The sequence below is a fragment of the Phocoena phocoena genome, chromosome 16 (assembly GCF_963924675.1).
Source record: "Phocoena phocoena chromosome 16, mPhoPho1.1, whole genome shotgun sequence".
Lineage (NCBI taxonomy): Eukaryota > Metazoa > Chordata > Mammalia > Artiodactyla > Phocoenidae > Phocoena > Phocoena phocoena.
The window spans coordinates 48,818,338-48,838,887 of record NC_089234.1 but is presented as its reverse complement, the minus strand read 5'-3'; the positions used below and the strand labels follow the sequence as shown (position 1 = coordinate 48,838,887).

At 57.2% G+C, this 20,550-nt stretch overlaps 1 protein-coding gene across 2 annotated transcripts in view; it reads right to left on the bottom strand.

Annotated features, from left to right (window-relative positions):
- Positions 1–17,593, bottom strand: part of GRID1 (glutamate ionotropic receptor delta type subunit 1) — a 670,781-nt gene extending 653,188 nt beyond the window's left edge. For both annotated transcript variants that reach the window (XM_065894102.1, XM_065894104.1), the window contains exons 1-2: positions 17,515–17,593; positions 15,132–15,287 (exon numbers count right to left, since the gene is read on the bottom strand). In XM_065894102.1, coding sequence (XP_065750174.1) covers positions 15,132–15,287; positions 17,515–17,593 — 235 coding nt within the window. The remainder of the gene's footprint in view (positions 1–15,131; positions 15,288–17,514) is intronic.
- Positions 17,594–20,550: the final 2,957 nt, after the last annotated feature.

Below are 20,550 nucleotides of genomic sequence, written 5' to 3'. Positions count from 1 at the left end.
GGAGCTACCTCATAGCTAATTTTCTGAATTTCTATACATAAAATAAATCATTTTACCAAAAAATCTGTATCTACAGTGTAGGGAACAAAAGGAGATTTCAAAGCCCATTAACTCACAGAGATGGTATGTTACTGGGAGAATATGGGCTGTAAAATTAAAACAACTTAAATCTGATTATAAAAAGACAGTGGGCTTTACTGCCTACCACCATCTCACCAATGCAAAGAAAACCAGTATCTTGAGTTTTTTTGAATTACTGTAAAACCGTGAATTAGAACATGCACGTACCACCGCTCCACTGCTTCCCATTACTGATGAGATGGAATATTCCTCATGGAGAACGTAAGCCTACTTCAGCTCAGAGCTGCTAAGCGTATGCAGCGTCTTTCCCGAGTTGGGAAAGGAAGTGGTCCCCGTGTCAGCCAATGTGAGGGAGGGCTCTTTCTGGAGACCCCAGTCTCAGAGTGAGTTACGCCTGGCTCTCCTTGTCCTCTCTCTACTGAACTCCCGAGCTCAGTGTCTGAGGAGGGAAAACCAAGGGGCCTGGGACGGGGGGATGGACCAAATGACGGTTCACGGCCCAGCCAGGAATTTCCTCCTCCTAGTGGAGCAGAAGTACGCATTTCTGAACACGGTCTAAACTGGAGGAGCACGCCCAGAGCTGAAATGAAAGAAATCTATGGTGATGAGCGCCTCCATTAGCTCACCTACTGGGAGGCAGGAAGGAGTCTGGGTGGCTCACATTTCTTCCTCGACCCCCCACCCCACCTGCTTTCTCTGGCTGAAGTTAATAATTTTAAAGTAATTAAGTCCAGCAAACCATAACCGATTAAATAAGGACCGCTGGCGGCCAGCAGAGCTGAGCAGCCTCACCTCTGCCTGAGCCCCTGTTTGGAGGGCAGCTGGGAGGGGGCCTGATCCCAGGTCCAGCCCCCGGGGGCCTGAGCACCTCGTGGCAGAGAAAAACCTCTCTGAGCAGCCAGCCACCTAATGAGCCTGTCAGGGGACTTCTTAATGAGATTAGGTAGGGCCCGGGCTCTGCCGCACAGCGTTTGGAGGGTTTCTATTCAATTAGCCAGTTCAGTGTGGGGCAGATACTGCCCAGGAGGATACGGCAGCCCCCTCCCGGCACTCCTAGTTCTGCCATGACCGGCCCAGCCTCCCAGGGTCCGCGGTAGCCTGAGACAGTGTCCCCACCGAACAGAAGGGTGAGCAGAGCTGGCCCTCTGCTTTGCTGGGGCAAGCCAGGTCTCTGCCTGCCAACCCAGGACCCCTTCCCCCCGCTTGGAACCTGGGTGAGCTCCAGGGGTGGCCACAAATGGGCCATCTGGACGAAGGGGACAGAGACCCCTGCCCAAAACAGGTGTGTATGGAGATAGGAAAGACCCCCTCACCCCGGGTGGAAAAGGCTGAGTCTGGGGCCAAGGCTATAGGTTGTGTCTACATATAAAGTGGGAGCCAAGTGTGTAAGGCCAAGACCCACTGCCCTGTCCCCTCCTGCAAATAAGAGTTTGACAGCACACACAGTAAGGGACAGGACTGCAGACACCCCAGGACCTGCAGGAGGCCACGGGAAGTGAGCTCTACCTCCTGGGGACCAGGCCCTGCCTCCCTTCAGGACTTGGGGGTGCAAAGGAAGGTCCAGGTCACACCACGCCCACAGGAACCCTCAGGACACCCAGTGGGGAGAGGGCTCAGGCCCCAGGTCCCCTGCCCCCTTCCCATCCCCGAGTCCCTGCCCCACCAGGCTGGCTCCCACCCTTCCCTCACTGTCCCAAATGCCACCCACAGCTCAGCTCACCCTGCCCCACGCCTGAAACACAGGCTTCCCTCACTCAAAGCCTCCTGGCCTTTGGGCTAGCACAAGTGCCCCTCACCCAGAAAGCCTTCCGGCCCAGCCTGGCCCACATCCTGTCTGCTTCCCGCCGCCCATAGGCACATCACAGAGCTCAGAGCCTGGCTCCTACCCTCCTAGTACTGCCCGCCCCACAGAGCTTTCGAGTAAGCCAGGTCTGAGGTCTCCTGGAGCCCACTGTGTGGGAACGTCCTGTCACCAGGTGTGGCCCCAGGGCTTCCAGCCCAGTTCCAGTCCCGAGTGTCCTGTGGGCAGAGAAGCCCCACGATGAGCAGCTGTTACCACTTCCGGGGTGACACCACCCACCCAGGTCTGCTCTGCCCCTTCACCCTCCGCTTGGGGCTGGGGCAGCCCCAGGCCTGGCCAATCAGGGCATCCCACTCCACTGGCACCAGGACTGATTCCAGGAGGAGCCTGTCACCACGCCAGGCCAAAGAGCAGCAATCGTGGGACGTCTGTGAGACTCTTGTTAAACAGGCCCCCTCTTCCTGCGGGGAAGGACCAGGGGGCTGGGCTGATTAGACATCAGCCCACAATGGCCTGGGGGCTCTCAGTGGATGGGGCTGCCTGGAAAGGAAGCCTGCCCAGCGGAAGGCAGGGACAGGGTGTGGAGAAGGAGGCGGTGTCCTGAGGACACCGTTTGGGCCCCTGGATCCAGCCATGCCTGAAGTTACACAACGTCAGGTCTTTTCCATTACATGGCCTGATAAATACCCCTATTTGCTTAGGCCAGCACGAGTATTCCTGACACCCACCTGACTAATATAGAGCGTGATTTCAGACACTTGGCGGGATTCCCTGATGTGAGGTTGCTAGGCGGTGGTATTTTCAGATGGTCCAACTTAGCAGTCCCACAAACACACCTGGGTGCAACAACTTCCTCCCAGGCCATGAGAGGCAGAAACTCTCCACATACCCCACAGTGCCGTGGCTCAGCCACCTTGTCACAGTCCCAGCGGGGTCCTCAAGGCACAGCCCTGGCAGGCCACCTGACAGGCTCCCCCAGGGAGGGGCTCAGTCCGTCTGCAGGGGTACGTCTGGGAGCACGCCAGGACACACAGGCATGCACTCCCGTGTGTGTTTGCAGACCCACATGTGTACATGCCATCAGTACAGTCAGACAGCCACTCAACAAACACTTGCTCCAGCCCTGCATGTGCTGGGAACCCTGAGATGCAGAGCTCACAGGCCTCACAGGCAACCACTGAGACACAAGGGGAGACATGCAGGATGGCATGGCAGCCAAGAGAAGACCTCGCCCCAGCTAAGGGAGCAGAGCAGTCAGAGAAGGCCTCCTAAAGAGCATTCCAGAGGCAAGGTTGGAGCAGAGCACACATGTAGTCCCATCTAGCTGCACCCCACCATCTAGAAGCTCCCCTGGAGCACTCGCCAGTACTGATCAGTGGGGGCTGATACCCATCACAGACGCGCCATCTTCCCTTTCATGAAGTCCATTTTCTTGGCAGGAGCTAAGGAGCCTGACACCGTCGGTCCTCTGAGCCACGCTCAGGCTTCTCCTGATGAGGTTTCCATCATTAACAACCTTTAAAGCCCCTTCAGCCCCAGCTCACTGGAAGGGTTCTAACTCCTGCTTCCTCCGAGGCCAACGTGTCAGGAGTGGCGGCTACATCCTCGTAAATGGGCGCTGCTCACCAGCTCCCGCAGGGGTGCTGGGGGGAGGGTTGGCAGTGCCCTCCCCTCCAAGCTCAAGCTGCCAGGCTCACTGGTCCCACACCTGCAGCTGCTCCACCCTCTCCCAGCCCTTTTCCCTGCCCAGGTTTGGAAGAGGCAGTGGCTAGGACAACATCATCCCCACTTCATACATGTGGAGACTGAGGCCACATGTCGGGGTGCGGCTCCCGAGCCCACCAGAGGATTCCCAGGTGAGAGACGAGGATGGAAACCCAGGTCCTGGCTCATGCCCAACACCCAGACAGCAGTCAGCCCACACAGCCCCCAAGGGCCAGCACCTGGAGCCCAGGGGGAATGTCTACTGCCCCTGGGCAGCCTCCCTTCCCTCACCACCCACTCCCATCCGCACAGACACATCTCAGAGCGGATGGACAGGCCAATGGCCCGGAGCCCCTGCCAGAGCAGCTCAGGCGGGGAAACGCCTTCCAGAAATGGGTCCTCCAAAACTACTTCCTGCCCCAGCCCATGAGCGTGAGAAACCCCTCCACTGTGCCTGTATCCTTTGTGCTGGGCCTTGGAATCCCCCATGGAAGTGGCCACTGCCAGGGAGAGGCTGTGGTATTTGCTCCTAGCGTTTCTTGCCAGGAGAAAGGTCCTCACATTTAGAAGCGGACCAGGAGGGAACAGCTGGCATAAGTGGGCCTCAGGTGGCAGAACAGGGCTGCTATAAATGCATCAAGCCTCCAGGCCCCACGTGACATGGGACTCCGAGTGGCTCTGAGCATGAAGGCAGGACCACAAGCTTGAGGGGGCCTCAAAGAGCAGAGGTCTCATGTGTCCATCCGTTCTGTCATCCATCCAGAGGCTTTTACTGAGCACCCATGACCAGCTGCACACCAGGCTTGGCTCTGGGAACTCAGCTACGGATGACACAGACACTTCCCTGCCCTCACAGACCTGACGCTCCTCGCAAATGAATTAATAACACAATTGCAGGTGAGGAAGCATGCAAAGAAGGAAAAGAAGGCTTTGATACAGAGTAAGAGGGGCCCTACTTGGAACCAAGGGGAGCCTCTCTGAGGAGGTGAGATCTGAGGAATAGCTGAGGCTGAGAAGGAGCCTATCATGTAAAGAGCCTTCCTGCTGGAGGGAACAGCATGTGCAAAGGCCCTGGGATGGGAGTGTGCTTCAACTGTTGGAGACACAGGAAGCAAGTCAATGTGGCTGAAGCAAAGAGGTCAAGAGGAGTGGCAGCAGTGAAGCAAGTGAGCTCAGCCCTTGTTGTACTTGAGGGCTTGCAGGCTCTAGCAAGGAGTCTGGATTTTATTCTTAGTACTGCAGGGAGCCACTGAAGGGTTGCAGCAGAAGAGGGAGGTGACTGGATTGATTTTTCTGATAGCTCTGGCTGCTACACGGACAGAGGCCTGGGAGGGAGGAGGGCAGAGGCAGGTAACAGTGAGTAAGTGACCACAGGGACCCAGGCTGAGACTGGGGAGATGGTGGTAGAGGTGGAGAGAACTGGACAAATACTGAGATAAAGGGAGGGTCATGTGCATAGTGGGAGGGCAGGCAAGGAACAAGGGGAATGCTGGCTCAGCTACCAATCCGTCGCATTTCTGAAGCAATCCCTGCTTCGCTCTGCTCTCCATATAATCCCCGTGCTCCCTGGGGTGGTCCAGAGATGATGCTCATACAGCCCTGGGCACAGGTGTCAGTAGACACTGGGTATTGACAGACACCTCCGCTTTTTAACAGGCCATCACCAGGAGCCTACAGCAGACCACAGCTGCCAAGCTCACTGCACTCCTTCCCTCGGTGAGGTTCCTGGGCTGGCTCCCAGTGGCAGCTGGAACTGCGGCTCTTTCTACCAAACGTGCCCAGGCAGCGTGGACATCTGCAACAGCCTCCTCATATGCACACATGTATGTGCACATACACTCACACCCATGCACACACCTGCACACCCATATACTGGCACACACGGACATTCACACACACACACACAGGCAGGGGTGCTCAGCCCAGATTCCAGGGCATGCCAGAGGACCCGACCCCCGCTGCTGGACAGTCCCCCCTCCTCGGCACTGCCCTCCCCTGGAGGCACGGCCACCCCCTGCCTGTCCCTTGAGGAACACTGGCCACAGGCGCCCTATGCAGCCCAGCTCTGCGCTGTGGGTCGTGCAGGGTCATGCCTCAGCCCTCAGAAGCCTTTATCCAGGATGTAGGCAAAGCCCCGAGCCAGCCCTGAGCTGAGGCTCCAGCCTGGGGCCCCATGACAGGCAGAGATGCTCCCCCAGAGCTCTAGGCTTGGGCTGGCAGCCTACAGGACTTGGGGGCAGGTCACTGGGTCGTTTGGGCTACCAGAGCCCGGGAGGGAGGGAGGGAGGGAGGGAGAGGCAAGTGAGGGCAGGTGCCCTGGGAAGCCACCCAGGACTGAAAAGGAGCAGCATCTGATGTCTGCGGCTATGACAGGGCAGGCAGCAAGGGCCCAAGGGCCGCGCCATGTCAGGGCCTCCTGAGCGCTCGGCCCCGACCTCCTGAGACGGACACCACAGAGGCGAGCAGCAGGGGCCTCGCCCAGTGCCCAGTTCAGGTCTCAGAGCTTTGAGCCCCGAGCCCAGACCAGGGCCCAGAGTGTGGTCCCTCCCTCCCTCCCAGGTCTCTGGGTGCTCAGACAGAAGGATGGAAGAAAGCGCCCAGTCCCGGTTCAGGAACAGAGCCAGGGCAAGACCCAAAGCCTCTGCCTTTGTACCAGGCAGGAGGGGCTGCGTGGGACTGGGAGAGCACGGAGGTAGCCTGCCAGGCCAGGCCCAGGCCGAGTCTGCAGGGCCTCAGGCCACATCAGGGCGGGCACATGGCCAGGCTGAGCCAAGAGCTCCAGCCAAGGGGTGGGGGTGGGGATGGTGTCCAGCCAGCAGGGACCGTGTCTCTGCCCTGAACTGGGGTTTGGTAGCACCCAGGCAGGGCCCAGAGACCAAGGGGTGTCACGTACCCTTGGCAGGTGAACAGGCGAACAGAGCAAATGGTGGCCAGGACACAGAGAACCAATGCCTACTTAGTGTACTGCGTGTCACCACCCACACCCTCGGCGTGCCTCTGCTGGGCGCCCCAGTGGGCTGCTGCATGCCAACAGCCTCCTTCCTGCCAGGTGTAAGTCACCTCTCTAGATCCACCACCACAACCCCAAGGTAGCCCACTTCACAGGTATTAAAATTGAGGCTTGGAGAAGACGAGTGACCTCTCAAGACCACACAGCTAATCAGTCACAGAGTTGGGATTTGAACCCATACCTGCCTGACCCCTTTCCACCAAAAAGAGCAAGTTATGGGTACTATGGCCAGCTGCTCAGGGGCTGGGCCAGGCTGGCTGGATTCAGGCCACTCTGTGCCCTCAGAACAGCAAGGCTGCAGCGAGATTGCAATTCCGTGCAGCGACGGTTTATAGGTTCCTGGAGCCCCAGCCTACAGGGGTGGCTCCAGGCAGCCTCCACGTAAACCACGTCATCGATAGCAACCTGCCTACCTGCTCTCCTGGGACACCAGTAAGGCCAGGATCAACTCCAAGCCACCCTAAATAGGGCAGGGGTTGGGAAAGCCTGCCCAGCCCAGGTCAGAAAGTGGAAGGAGGCCAAGAGCCCCTTGGGACCACTCAGGCTGGTACTATAACAACCATCCCAACCTCTGTGCTTGGCCCTTGGCTGGGCATTGTAGCACATTTCCTCAACTGACCATCCCAGTGTCCTCTGTGTCATCATTCCCATCTTCCAGTCCAGGAAACTGAGGTAACCTGCCCAGAGTCGGACAGCAGAGCAGGGACGGGAACGCCAGTCTGTGCGTGAGATCAATAAGACTCCTTCTGCCCCCAATTCGGCTTGTAGGCACCATGTCTAATCTCACGCAGAGGCATGGGAGGGCCAGGCTGAGCTCTGGCTGGGAACAGGCACAGGGCAGGCAGAGACGGAGCTACGGTGTCTAGCTGCCTCCGGTGGGTCTGGCGAAGAGCTAATGTAAGGGAAGTAAACTAGGCACACAGGACTAGCCAGAGCCACATACAGATCTGGCTCGAGGAGGAGGTGCAGCCTGGAATAAGGACCGCCCTGGGCCCCAACTGACAGCCCCTGGCTTCACCCACTGGGAGCCTGCCCTGCCCAGATCGGGGCCAGAAACAGACAGAAGAGGGCCATCTAACCACCTCCCAGCTACCCTGCCTGTGCTTCAGGCCCGGAAGGGAGAACCCTGGGTCTTTCTCTCCTAACCTGTGGCCATCAACCAGGAAACTGGCTGTTTACAGGCTGGAAGGAAGGTCTTAGGAGAACCCAACTGATGGGATATTGGACACAGACCCAGCTGCCTTCCTGGGCCCCATGCCTGTCAGAGAGGCCAGACTCCAGAGAAGGGAGCTGTCACAGGCCAGCCCATGGCAGAGATGAGTCTCCACTCCAGCCCAATGCCTTAGCAAAAGAGAGAGAGCTGCTGCTGTGGGGGAAGGTAGGGGCGAGGAGGGCACTGGGAGGAGGCAGGGGGTGTCTGTAGAAGAAACAGGGCCATAGGGAGTCCTGCTGAGTCCACAGGAAACACAGACCTGCTTAAGTCCAGCTGTGGGGGCCACTGATGCTGGTGCCACGATAGCCAGTCTTCACCTCATTCCTTAGGAAGCACTGAGCCCAAGTCTTCTTGGGAGAGCTGGGCCCATCCAGGCCCTAGTTCACAGAGGACAAGGCTGGTAGACACAGACTGGCTCTCTTCTGAGAGCCTGGCGGGGCTGGAGACCCAGGCTTCCTGACGTCCCCCTACACCAAAGGGCTGCCTGGGCCTTTCTGGAGCAGGGGAACAAGTAAATGAGTGGGCAAAGGGGAACTGACGGGAGCCATGGATTTGGTCCAACCAGGATCCAATACCTAAAATTCTACTTGTTTTTGTTTCTTTTGTTTTTGTTGCTGTTTTAACGAGTCACCAAGGAAATGGAAGGGTTGTTTTGACATGACCTGAGTAGTAGATATTACTGTCTTCCCCAACTATTTCCAGTTCTCTCTCTCTTTCCAGGCACACAGTATGTCTGTGCTTCCTGGATCCCTTACAGCTGGCTGGAACCACATGACTAGTTCTGGTCAATAAATTATAAGTAGAAGTGACATGTGTCACATCCAGGTGGAGACCCCTGGAGCTCTCTTTCCCTCTGGCACAGCAACTAGCAATATTCAAGCTGAGTGACCGTGATGAGCCAAGCTCCAAGCCGACACGTAGCATAAGCAGGAGATAAGTTTGTGTTATGTTAAGCCACTAGACTCGGAGAGTGTTTGTTACGATGGCATAACTGAGTCTATCCTGACTGATACAAAGGGAACCACAGAACAAAACCAAAGGGTAGGAACAAACAGGCACTTCCCTGCGTGGCCAAGTCTAAAAAGATTCATATCCAGGTTATCAGACTGGGTTAGAAATGGTTTGGGAACAAGCAGTACAGACTCAATGTTCCAAGTTTTTAGGTGACAGAATTTTCTGGGTACTGAAAAGGCCAAGTAAAGACAGAAGATGGCTGATATAGGGGCCAAGGCAAGGGGATTTTTGACCTGGCAACTACATGAATTTGGAAAGAGTCTGTCTGCCCTTACAAGATGTGGCTTTCAGTGTTAAGGGATAGCCTTAGCTATCCTCCAAGAGAAACCTGGACAAATGGCCCCAACGTGCTACTCTAGACAGGAAGGTTGTTAAAGTTCCCATGTCACCAGGAATGGGAACAGCAGCAGCTTGGCGGCAGCATGAGGAAAAGTGTCTCACTAGACCCATGGCTTCCAACCCACACGCCTGGCATGAGAGGCCCATCTGTTCACTGCCAGTTAAGTCCAACCTCCCAATCTGGGGGCAAGGCTACAGCAACAGGGATACTAAAAGGGAGCCTCTGGAACCCAATAAATATGAGGATGTGGGGAGGGCAGGAGTACAGTCTATGAAGAGAGAGTGTGTGTGTTTGGACACACAAGAGTGACCCTAGAATGAAGGACAGCTCTGAAGCCTGGTAGTCCAGCTGAGGGAAGATGGCAGTTATACTTTTACATAGACACAGGCTTGTGAGAAATCCAGACAGGGGACTCGATGGTTCCCTGTCCCCAGCCCAACTTTAGTGAGCGGCCATCAGCACCTGCGGCCGTGGCCACAGCCATCTTCTGGCTTGAAACGTCACTGGCAGAAGACCCTGTGTGTCAGCTGAGAAAGACTGACCTTTGTAGGGACCCTCACCTTGTGCTCTAGGTGAGCGGGATGGAGGGCAGGGAGAGGAGGGGCGTCTGAAGGACCTGGCCTGGAAGAAATGGAGGTCATGGACCTGCACGGTGGCACAGACTTACAGTCTAGCTATTCACAAAGCAGATTCCTCTAGGAACCTCCTTAGGCAAAAGCAGCTTGCAGGCCCCAGGAAGGAAGTCAGTGTGTCATTGGAGAGCACAGGGAAGTCTGTAGAGGCCTGCAGACTTGCAGTGTGCCACCTCCAGAGCGAGTCTGAAAGACGGGGGAACAATGGCCATATGCCCCAAGTGACAAGAGGATGCCACCCAGTAAGCAAAAGTGCAGCCAACCGAGCGGAAGAAAGGGAAGGGTCACGATGTGCACTGCCTACAACAGGCACCTGCCAGGTGTGCCAACACGGTAGCAGAAAAATGGCCCACAAACACATGCGCATCCTAACCCCTGGAACAGTGAATATGCTAGGCTACGTGGCAAAAGAGAAGCAAGGCTGCAATGGAATTAAGGTTTCAAATGGAATTAATCAACTGATTTGAAGACAGGGAGATAGGCCTGGATTATCCCAGTGGGCCCAATGTAATCACAAGGGTCCTGGGAGGAGGGAGACAGAAGAATCAGAGGAGTGGGCGTGAGGACAGAAGTGACTTGCTGTGAGAAGGACCCCACCCACCATCGCTGGCTTTAAAGATGCAGGAAGGGGGCCAGGAGCTAAGGAAGGCAGGCAGCCTCTGGAAGCTGAAAAGGGAAGAAAATGGATTCTCTCCTAGAGCCTCCAGAAGGAAATAGCACTGGCAACACTTTGATTTTAACCCAGGGAGACCCACGTCAGGCTTCTGACCTGCAGAACTGTAGGATAATACATTTCCATTTTGTTGTTGTTGCTGCTGTTTGTTTGTTGTTTGTTCTGACCGCACCACACAGGCTTGTGGGATCTTAGCTCCCCAACCAGGAATTGAACCCGGGCCCTCAGCAGTGAAAGCGCCAAGTCCTAACCACTGGACCGCCAGGGAATTCCCTACATTCCCATTTTTAACCAGCAAAGTTGTGGTAAAATTTGTTTCAACGCCAAGAGAAAAATGACGCAGCTGAGTGGATGGGAATGATGGTGTGGACCTGCAAGCATCTTTAATGACTCTAACATCACACCCAGGGAAATGCTGACAGTATGTCCCAGGCAGGAACCTATAACACCGTTATCAGGGAGAACAGTGGGTCTGCCAGCAGAGGCTGCAAAAATACAGCCTCAGTGGGACCCATAATTCTGAAGAGAAATCAAGGAAGACACCAGAGGCATCAAAGCTCAGGGAGGGAAACCGTCTAGCAGACGTCATAGAGCGTAAGGGGCAGGGTGACCACCTAGGAGTGACCAGTATAATACGAGCAAAGCCATCAGATGGACACCACCAAGCTCACTGTGTTTTATTTTCCTCTTATTTCATTGTTTCATTGCTGTATTCTGTGAACACCGAGCTATACTTGGGTGATTTTTACCTTGTCTTCCTAAAACACTTCTGTGCTTATTGTAACTAAAAGGAATAATGCATCACATATATTCCTTTTTTCTTCCTCTTCCCTAAATTGTTATCTTTCCACTCTGTGACAGATATATCTACAGCATAACCAATAACTCAAGTCTTTTACTTACAGTAAAAGATAATACCGTGAACGGAAGAGACTCATGTTCAGGCAGTTCCTTTATGCGTTTATGCATTTATGTAATCCTCTCCTTGAGCAGGCACTCTAAAGCAATATGAAAATTTTTTATTTAACAAATTAGTATCTCATCTAGTATCTAGAAGACAAATTTTCACACTTATTGTTAATATGGACTTTACCAACTAAATCTAAGATACAGCCTTTTAGAGACTTAAATACCATTTCTGTGTTATCATTTGCTAAATCCTCACCAAATGCATATTTTATTAAAAAGTGATCCGATCTTTTACATAAACTGACCAACTGCCTCAAAAGGTAACATGTAAGAAGCTTGTATGGATACAAAATCAGCCTGAAGAAACTGCAGGTATAAATCTTAGGACCAACAAGCCCAAGTAGAGTTTCTTGTTTTCTTCATTAAATACTTAAGCATATCTCAACATAAATGTTTGCATTTTTAAAAATAAGTTGTTTTGGATATTGAAAATATATGCAGCCATTAAAAGTAATGTTTACAAACAGTTCATAGTGATTTCAAAAAAACCCAATGATGTGTTAAATCAAAAAATATATATACACAACTGAACAGAATAGGAATTCTCAGTGCTTTTGAAATTCAGTGTGCGAAAAAAGACTAGAAGGAAAGAACAGTGGTAGAATTCCAAACGATTTTGTTCTGTTTCTTGATGCGTTCCTGTACCTTCCACATTTTATATAATGAGCGTGCACTGTCCACCTCGGGGGTGGGGGGGGGGTGTCATTGGGAGCTCGCCCAGTCCATGATGGAGACTGAACCCCAGTCTGCCTTTGCCCCAGCCAAGAAGTCCTTTCCTTTCCCATCCGAGCTGTATCTACCACCCATGTCCTGCTGCTGTGACTGTCCAAGCCCAGGAGAGAGATGAGATATCTATCAAGCAGGGCTGAGAGAGATGAGATATCTATCAGGCAGGGCTAAGCCACGGGATGGACAGCACCCCACAGAGCACAGAAGGAAGGACACCCAGCCAGCTGAGCGCCTGCTGCGCCAAGCCTCAGGCCAGGGAGGAAGAGCCTCTGTGCCCCCCGCTCTGTACTCCCTGAGGCTCTCGAGGAGTCCCATCCCCGGTAACATCCCAGGGCTTCAAAAGGTCATGGGATAACAATGTGAATTTCTGCCCATGCGGCTGATCAGTTGAAAGCATACCAACTTTAACCCGCACACGCCCTCTGGTCAGAGGGTAGCCCAACACCACCTGGTCAGTATTCCTCCACCTGGACAACTGTCAGCCATCAGCTTCTAATTCTCTAGTTCTGGATGTACGCACACACTCACTCACACGCTTCCAAGACTGTGTCAGCCTGCCACGCTTGGAGCCTGAGACATTCTTCCAGTTATAAAAGTAGAGAAACTGAGACCCAGAAAAGGCCCCTGGGTAGAGCCCTATGTCTCTAGAACAAAGTTGCATTAGGGCTTGAAGGCTGAACGGCCCAAAGTTCTGTTTTATTTGGCTTGTACTGTGTTGTTCAAATTGTTTGATTCGTCGAGAACAGTTAGAAATCAGGTTTTACGTTAAAGTCCAGATTTGGGGCTCCTCTTTAAAAAAAACAGCCCATTTATAACACTAGGATTTTCATTCCCAAATGGTAAAGTCAGCTGAAGCTATGGAACAGCTGCTCCTTTTGACAGAGATGACCTCTCCAGACCCCACATTCCAGGTTCTTCCAGGCCCAGCTGCCCAGTTCACCCATGTGTGTTACCTGCCTGAGACTGTAATCCTGGGCAAGAGCACTAGCTTCAGTCTCTGGGGACCTGCTGCTGGAGGGGGGCAGGGGGGCCGATGGGCATCATTTGGAGCAAAATGAATGCGCATGGAATAGTCAACACAGAGGAGGGGAAGTCAATGGAAACAAGGTATGTCAACAGAGAAGGTGGAAGCACCAAACTGCCATGGCAAACACAGGCGGCATCCCTACCACACTGTGAGCTCCCTGGGGCAGGAAACAGGTGCTCCCCAGCTGCGTCCTCAGCTCCCAAGCACAAAGAATGAATGTCCACAGAGACGAGTGTATGGGGACAGTGTCAAGGGAGCGTGAGGCATTGTGAAAACTGTGGCATGTAACTGGAAAAGCCTATGTCACCACAGATCCCCACCCCAGCTAGGGTCATTCCTGCCTAAGGAGGTCCCACCCTCCCCTGGCTAGAGCCCACCCCAAGCACATGCAACAGTTGTGATGAGGGTACCCTGAAAAAAAAGTCCAAGGGCAGGGCATGCGGGGGCCGGGACTGCAGGTAGGACATGATCAGACAGCAAAGAAGGACAGGGATTCCTTCCCTCGTACCTCAATGAATGTCAGACCTCTGCCAGGGCTGGGAGTGGCAGCTCCCCTGACAGACAACACCAGCCTCACCCCACTCACCACCACCCCCAAAACACATCCAGACCTCCAGGTTTTCACAGCTACCTCAAGACATCCTTGGACTTTCAGGGCCCAGAGCTGGGCCTTCTCCCTCCTCTGCAAGAATAGCAGACTCCCCAAAACTTCCTTCCAGCACCAAGTTCTCCCCAGCACCAGTTCTGACCTTCTGCACCCAGACCAGAGCCTTCACCGAGTCACCCTATCCTTGGAGATACAAGAAAACCAGCAGCCGACATATAACCTAGAGCCAGAGGAGGGCTCTGGGCCCAGGGGCGGGGCGAGGGTAACTTGCCTGGAGCCCTCAGCCAGCCCACCTCCTCCCTACACCGACCCACTGTCCTGTCCGTTCTTCCTGGGAGGAATCCCGGCCACCAGCTGTGTCCTCTGTCCTCAATACTCCTGGGCGAGGGCCTCAGAGTCAAAGCCTTGGATATATGGAACTAGGAGAAACCATGGATATGGGGCAGAGGAGAGGAAAGGGGCCCTGGGCCAGGCAGATATCAGGGGCAGTGAAAGCCTTAGTCTCTGATGAGGAAGCAGGCATCGTGGCCCAGGCTCAAGCCAAGTGGGAGGTGAGCGAATGAGAGAGGAGGGAAGAGCAGAGGGGGCTTCTGCGCTTAGCCTCGCACTTGTTGCCTCTGCCTGCGGGCCGAGTTTGCGGACCACGGCGGCCCAGGCGCGGGCTAGGATTTCCCCGCAGCCTGGCCTGGCCCAACTCCGCTGCTTTTCTGGTCAAACAGCGCCCACCTTCGGCCCGGGCGGGGACGCCTCCGCCCACGGCGGGGACCGCGAGGGAGAACGAGCGGCTCCTCCAAACCCGGAGGAGGAGCGCCGCCGGCCGAGAAACGCCAGCCAGCCGAGGCACAGAGCGGCCTTGAGGCGAGAGATGCTGCGCATTCACGGGCTTGGGCGCCACACGCTCCTCGCTCCTCGGTTGATAGCGAAGAGGACACTGGCCCATCCAGGTCAGGGGAGGTGCACCAACACAGGTACCCTGCTCAAAGACACACCCACCCACACTCAAACAACACAGACAGCCCTAAGCCACACACGCCTGCGCGGCTCACAGACGCGCCCACCCAGCTGGAAAGGAGCCGCACAAGCCCGAGACACGCCCCGCAAGGAGCCCAGCTCCCCGCTCACAAGCTCTCCGCTCCAGCCCCGCAGCGCAAGGCACTCCCGCACCACTGCTTTGGTGGGCCGGGGAGGGAGCGCGCACCGTGCGCGGCACCGTGACTGCCCAGGCACACAGGGAACCCCGCGTGGCCCAGCCCTTCGCGACCCTGCAGGGCTCCAGCGCTGCTGGCAGGCCCCCGCCCTGTTAGCCCTGGGCATGGCGGCCAGCCACTCACCTTCCTGCACGGCCTGGAAAGGATTGTTGGCCTCGATGACCTTGATGGAGTAGGTGATCTTCTCGCTCTGCAGGATGTCATCGTTGAGGCTCAGGTCGGATACGGCCAGCTGGAACACCCTGTCGTCCTTGGCCGCGTTCTCCTCGAAGATGGCACCTGGAGGAGAGGAGGGGTCAAGGCTATAGGGGCCTCTTCCCCACCCCACCCCTACCCCAGCCTTGGCCCTCTGGTCACGGTGCTGGCAGGACTGCAGGTTGCCAGGTGGCGGGACTTCTGGGCTGCGGTTTCAGCCTGACAGGATAGTTTAAGGCTCTCCTCAGTCCCCCAACACAGAAACACACCCCCCAAATATTCCAACACAGTCGACATGAGTTACACATGCACATGGCATATGCTGCCACCAGGTCACACAAGTGTTTCACAACCAAACCACCTCATGTATCAACCATGCCCCACATAATGGACTGAGCCAAGCTGTGGTGACCTCAGGCAGCACCTAAATGCCCTGACATGGCCCCATGAGTCCTATCCCAGGAGCCACAAAGTTCCCCTGCAGGCAAGTGTCCCCAGCCCCAATCCCAAAATGGAACAATGACTTCCTTCTGCCCTGCGCACCACCCTCTGCAAAGAGCTAAGCAAGCAGGTCCACAGTGGCTCTCCTATGCCAGGGGGCTTCTTTACGCAGGGGCCTTTGATAACAGATGACAGGCACACAGGCAGCTCAGTCCCAGCCTGGCTCCCTGGGCTCTGCCTCCTGCTTTCCATCCCTCCCCACTTTTTCTCCTGCCAAGTACGTTAGGGGTGGGTGGGTAGGAGGATGTCCCTAGACCCTTTGCCTTCTAACCCAGCAGGGCTGAGGAGCCCAGAAGGAGCCGCTCTTGAAAGGGCTTTCTAGAACCATGAACAGCTCCTCTGGGGCGGCCTCCGGCTGGCCCTGTGCACTCTTAGCACCTCCGTGGCCGACTCTCAGCACTTAAAGCCGAGATAGGTGGGACTCACCGACCCTGGCCCTGCAGCCTGGACAACTCCAGAGTCCTCCCCCTCACCAGGCCCTGAGGGTCACCACAGTCCCAGGGCTGGGCCCAGTGATTCCCCGAGTTGGGGGCTGGGCAGGAGGAGGGAGGTCCCGTTCCATGCTACACCCAGAGCCGCAATGCTGACCACGAGACCCAAGCGCCCCCCCCTCAACCTCCACCACCATTGGGAAGCAGGTTTGGCCCAGGCCCCTGACTCCTGCAGGGGGATTGCAGCGCACCAAGCCCAGGCCTAGTCCCTGACCACCCATCACACCCCGGCCTCGCCTGTCCCATCATCCCTGCCTTCTCACACCTCCCAACCCCGCAGACTCTCTGGGCTCGCTGGTCTTTCCCAACTTCCGGAAAAGCGACTGCAGACGGGCTCCCCAAAAGCAACCGCTGTCAGTCCCCCAGCCCGTACCAACTTCCTGGGATTTCTCCCCTGCTGCTACCAACTCCCACACACTCCCCATCAGCGACAAGCCCCCTCCTCCTCTCTATATCGTCTTCTCTCCTCTGCCGGTTCTCTCCCTCCATCAGTCTCTTCCCGCTCAGCGCGCGCGCATACACTCCCCCCACACACGACACCACGGCCCAGGCTTCTTCCCTGATTCCCACCACCCAGACCATGTGCCGGCCCCCAAGACCTGGACCGTAGGAAACTCTGGGACTGTCCAGGATTGGGCTGCTGTCGCCACAGCCAAATACACACACACACACACACACACACACACACACACACACACACATATATACAGAGAGGTACACAGACACACACCAGAGAAAAACAGGCAGACACTGTGTCCACTCTAACAGGCTGACAGTCATGCACGCACCAACACAGGCTCTGATGGCCCCATACACCCCAACGCCCTCTCGCAGTGACACCAACAGGGAGCCACAAGCGCACACAGAGACACACGCTGACAACACCCACATTCACGCACGGTTCCGGTCGGGCCTCTTGAATCCTGCCCTGCCAACTTAGCGAGACCCCGGGCCCTGCCCGCCTTCGGCGCCCGCTGCTCTGAGCTGCGCCTAAGGGCTGGCCCTACCCCGCCGACGGCCCCGCCAGGGGCGCGGGTCTGGACTTGCGCCTAGCCCCGGATTTCCCGCAGCCGCGGCCCTAAGTGTCGGCAGAGGCCGCGGGGCCCCGAGGCGGGGATTGGAGCCCCGGGGAGCAGCGGGAGCCCGCGGGAGCGCGGCGCGGCCCGTGCACATCTTCGCGGGGCGGCGCGGACCGGCCCTTCGGGAGAGCACCGTCCGCCGAGCCCCTCGGCCCAGGGAACAGCCAAGTTTGGACGCCGCGCACCCCCCGCGCCGCTGGGGCCCCCGCCCAGCCTTGGCCCCGCGCCCGCCGCGCTCACCGATGTGGATGATGGAGTCGGCCCGCACCGACACGCACTGGCATATCCAGGGGAGAAGCCACAGCGTCAGCGCTTCCATGTCCCCCGGGCGCGCGGCTCATCCGCCCGGGCCCGGGGCGAGGCCGAGGGCAGCGCGGAGCGGGGAGGCGCCGGTCCGGGTGCAGTCCCGGGCCGCTCCCCGGGAGAGCGAAGCCCGCCCGTGCGTCTTTCCCCGCGCGCCCGCCCCTGCGCCCTGCGCCCGCCCCAGTCCAGCCCAGCCCAGCGCGGTCGGGCTCCCGCTCCGCTGGTGGCTGCGGCGGCGCTGGCGGCCCGAGCCCAGGCCGGCGCGGCGGGGGCGGCCCGCGGCGGCGGCGGCGGCAGCGGCGCTCCCCGCGGCTCTGGAGGCTTCGGAGGCGGCGGAGGCGGTGGCGGCAGCAGCCGGGTCGGCGCGGCGGCTCCGGGCTAGCTGTGTGTCTGAGCCCCGGCGAGGAGCCGAACTGCGGAGGACGCCCCCTCCCCTCCTCCTCCCCCTCGACTCCGCTCCCCTCCCCTCCCTGCCCGCCTCCTCCCCTCCGCCCTCCTCTCGACCACGTGACTGCGGAGCCTCTGCCTCGCAGCGCGGCGCTCTCCCGCTCGCGGCTCGGAGGGGGCGCCGGGTGCTCAGCGCTTCCAGCCCGAGGGACGCTCGGAGGCCCGCAGAGCGATGGGGACCGGCCGGGGCTGCGGCGGGCAGAGACTTGGCGGCCCTGGGCCTCGTGCCCCCCGTTCGCCAGGGACCAGAGGATGGAGAAGGGTCGGCCTGCGACTGCCCTCGAGGGTTCCCGGAGCCCCCTGGCCCCCGCCAACCTCAGCCGCCTTGCGTCTCGGGCCATGACCCCCGCCCTGGGCAGAGAGCCCCTCTAGGAGCCGGGCCAGGGGTAGCCGGGAGAGAGACCGGGCGGGGCACTGAGCCAGGCACCGAGACGCAAGGGGAGCCAAAAGGGACCCGCCGCGGCCAGACGTCGCGGAGCAGAGCCGCGGCCGCGGGCTCCAACCCTAGCTGGCCCCACCGACATTGGCGGCCGCCCATCCCCCACCCCGCGGCCTCGGGCTCAGCCAGGAGTCGGGCAGGCGGCTCGCACTCTGAAGCCCAATTCATGGCCGGAAACCGGCGCATCCGTGACCGCGGCGCCTGGACGTGAGGAGCTTTCTAAGCGGCCGGCGTGCTCAGACTCCGACTCTGCACGGAGCCTTTACGCGTGAGCCCAGGGCGAAGAGCCGGCTCCTCGCGGCCAGCGCAGAACGGGGCTCTCTCCACCGCTCCGGGAATGCCTCCGGCCAGCCACCACCAGATGTATCGTTAAGCTGTTTGGGCTCCAGCCTGGGTGGAAGTGGCAGGCCTGACGCCTAGCCACCCTGCCCCCCACCCCACACACACAAGTTCCAGACTGGGCTCCACGTGGCACACCCAAGATTTCAGGAAGACAGCTGAGCCTTCCCGGACCGGGATTCCGCGGAAGCTCGGTCCGGGCGCGCCTGGCAGAGCCTAGTGCAAGGGGCCACTTCCGCGAGCCCGGGAGCGCCCCTTGGCCCTGTCGTTGGCCCGCGCCCCAAGGCCCCTGCCTTGATCAGGGCCGTGCACAAGGCGTGAGGGATTCAGAGAGACTCAGCGACAGACCTTACCTGGAACTCCCCGCTCAGAGGAGAGGCAGACACCTAAACAGATCATTAAAAGATGTGGCAAGGACCCTGAATAAGCTATGTATGCACAGGCGCGTTCTGGGCTGTGACCCAGCCTGGGAGGAAGAGCCAGGGGATAGTTTCGTGGAGGAGGTGACAGTTCTAAAGGCTGAGTGGAGGTTACCAAGGGAGAAGGAAGGGAGGCTTCCAGGCATTGAATGCTGGTTAGCTAGCCAAGATAGGAAGAAAAAGAATTTAGTGTGAGTGTGTCTGTGTGTGTGTGCGCGTGCACGCTCGCGTATGTGTGTGTCCCAAGCTGCCTGCCACAGAAGTCGCTGGCAAATTTTAGTTTGGAAAGGTGTGGGAGGAGGCTGTGCAGAGGGGGACAGTGCAGGCTTGGAGAACGGTGAGGCAGCCCTTGCAGTGGCTGGTGGGGCCGCAGGGGGAACCTAGGGGAGAGGAGAAGCTGGGTTGGAGAAACAGCAGGGAACCACATGGGGCTGGCAAGGTGACTTCCAGGATGAAGGGGCCATAGGCAAGAGGAGAGCAATGACCACGCCTGGAGGAGGCTGGGCTGTCCAGCTGGGTGTGGTGCCCACACAAAGGCACTTCCTCAAGAAATCCATCTTAGGGGCCTTGAATTGTAAAACACACCCCTCCCGGGCTCTACAAACCCCCCATGCCTCCATTCTCACTCCCTGGAAATTCTACCGTTCACTGGCTGAAAAGTCGTAGAAAGAAGGGAAATAAAGAATGGGTTTTATTATGTAACAGTTTGGTTCCTATGGAGACTGTCTCCTCCTGGGAAGGATGGTGGTATGTTCACCCTGTAAGGGCTCAAATCTGAGGTCAAGGGCCACAGGGTAAGGGATCCCCAAACACACTTGTTGGGACCCCTGTAGTATGTTAGTAAAGTAGACGTGCGATACTTGTAACCCAGTTAGAAGTTTCTCTTGATATTTATTACAGTGAAACAAGTCTCAAGCCCCCCTTCCAAATATTGAGAAGTCAACCTAGAAACACACATAGTTTGGGGGAGAGTTCAATCAGTTTCTAATCTGGATGATGAGGTCCCTCTAGTTTGGGACCTGAGGGCTATGACACAGGTTGGCATTCCCCTGGAAGCTCCTCTCCTGGGTACCACCTTCCCCTCCATTTCCAACAGCGTGGGGTCCTTCACCATCCCAAGATGCTCATCTCTTAATGCTCATCCTCTTATACTTCCAAGCCAAGCCAGTTTTCCCTACCAGACTGGAATGGCCTAGATATACCTTGACTGGCCAGGAAGGATACTCTGCACAGGTCCCATTTCTACTAGAGCTGGGAGGCAAACCCAGAGATCACTGGGGCCCTAGGCCTGTTTACCTCTAGGCAAGACTATTTTAATCCTCTCTGCCA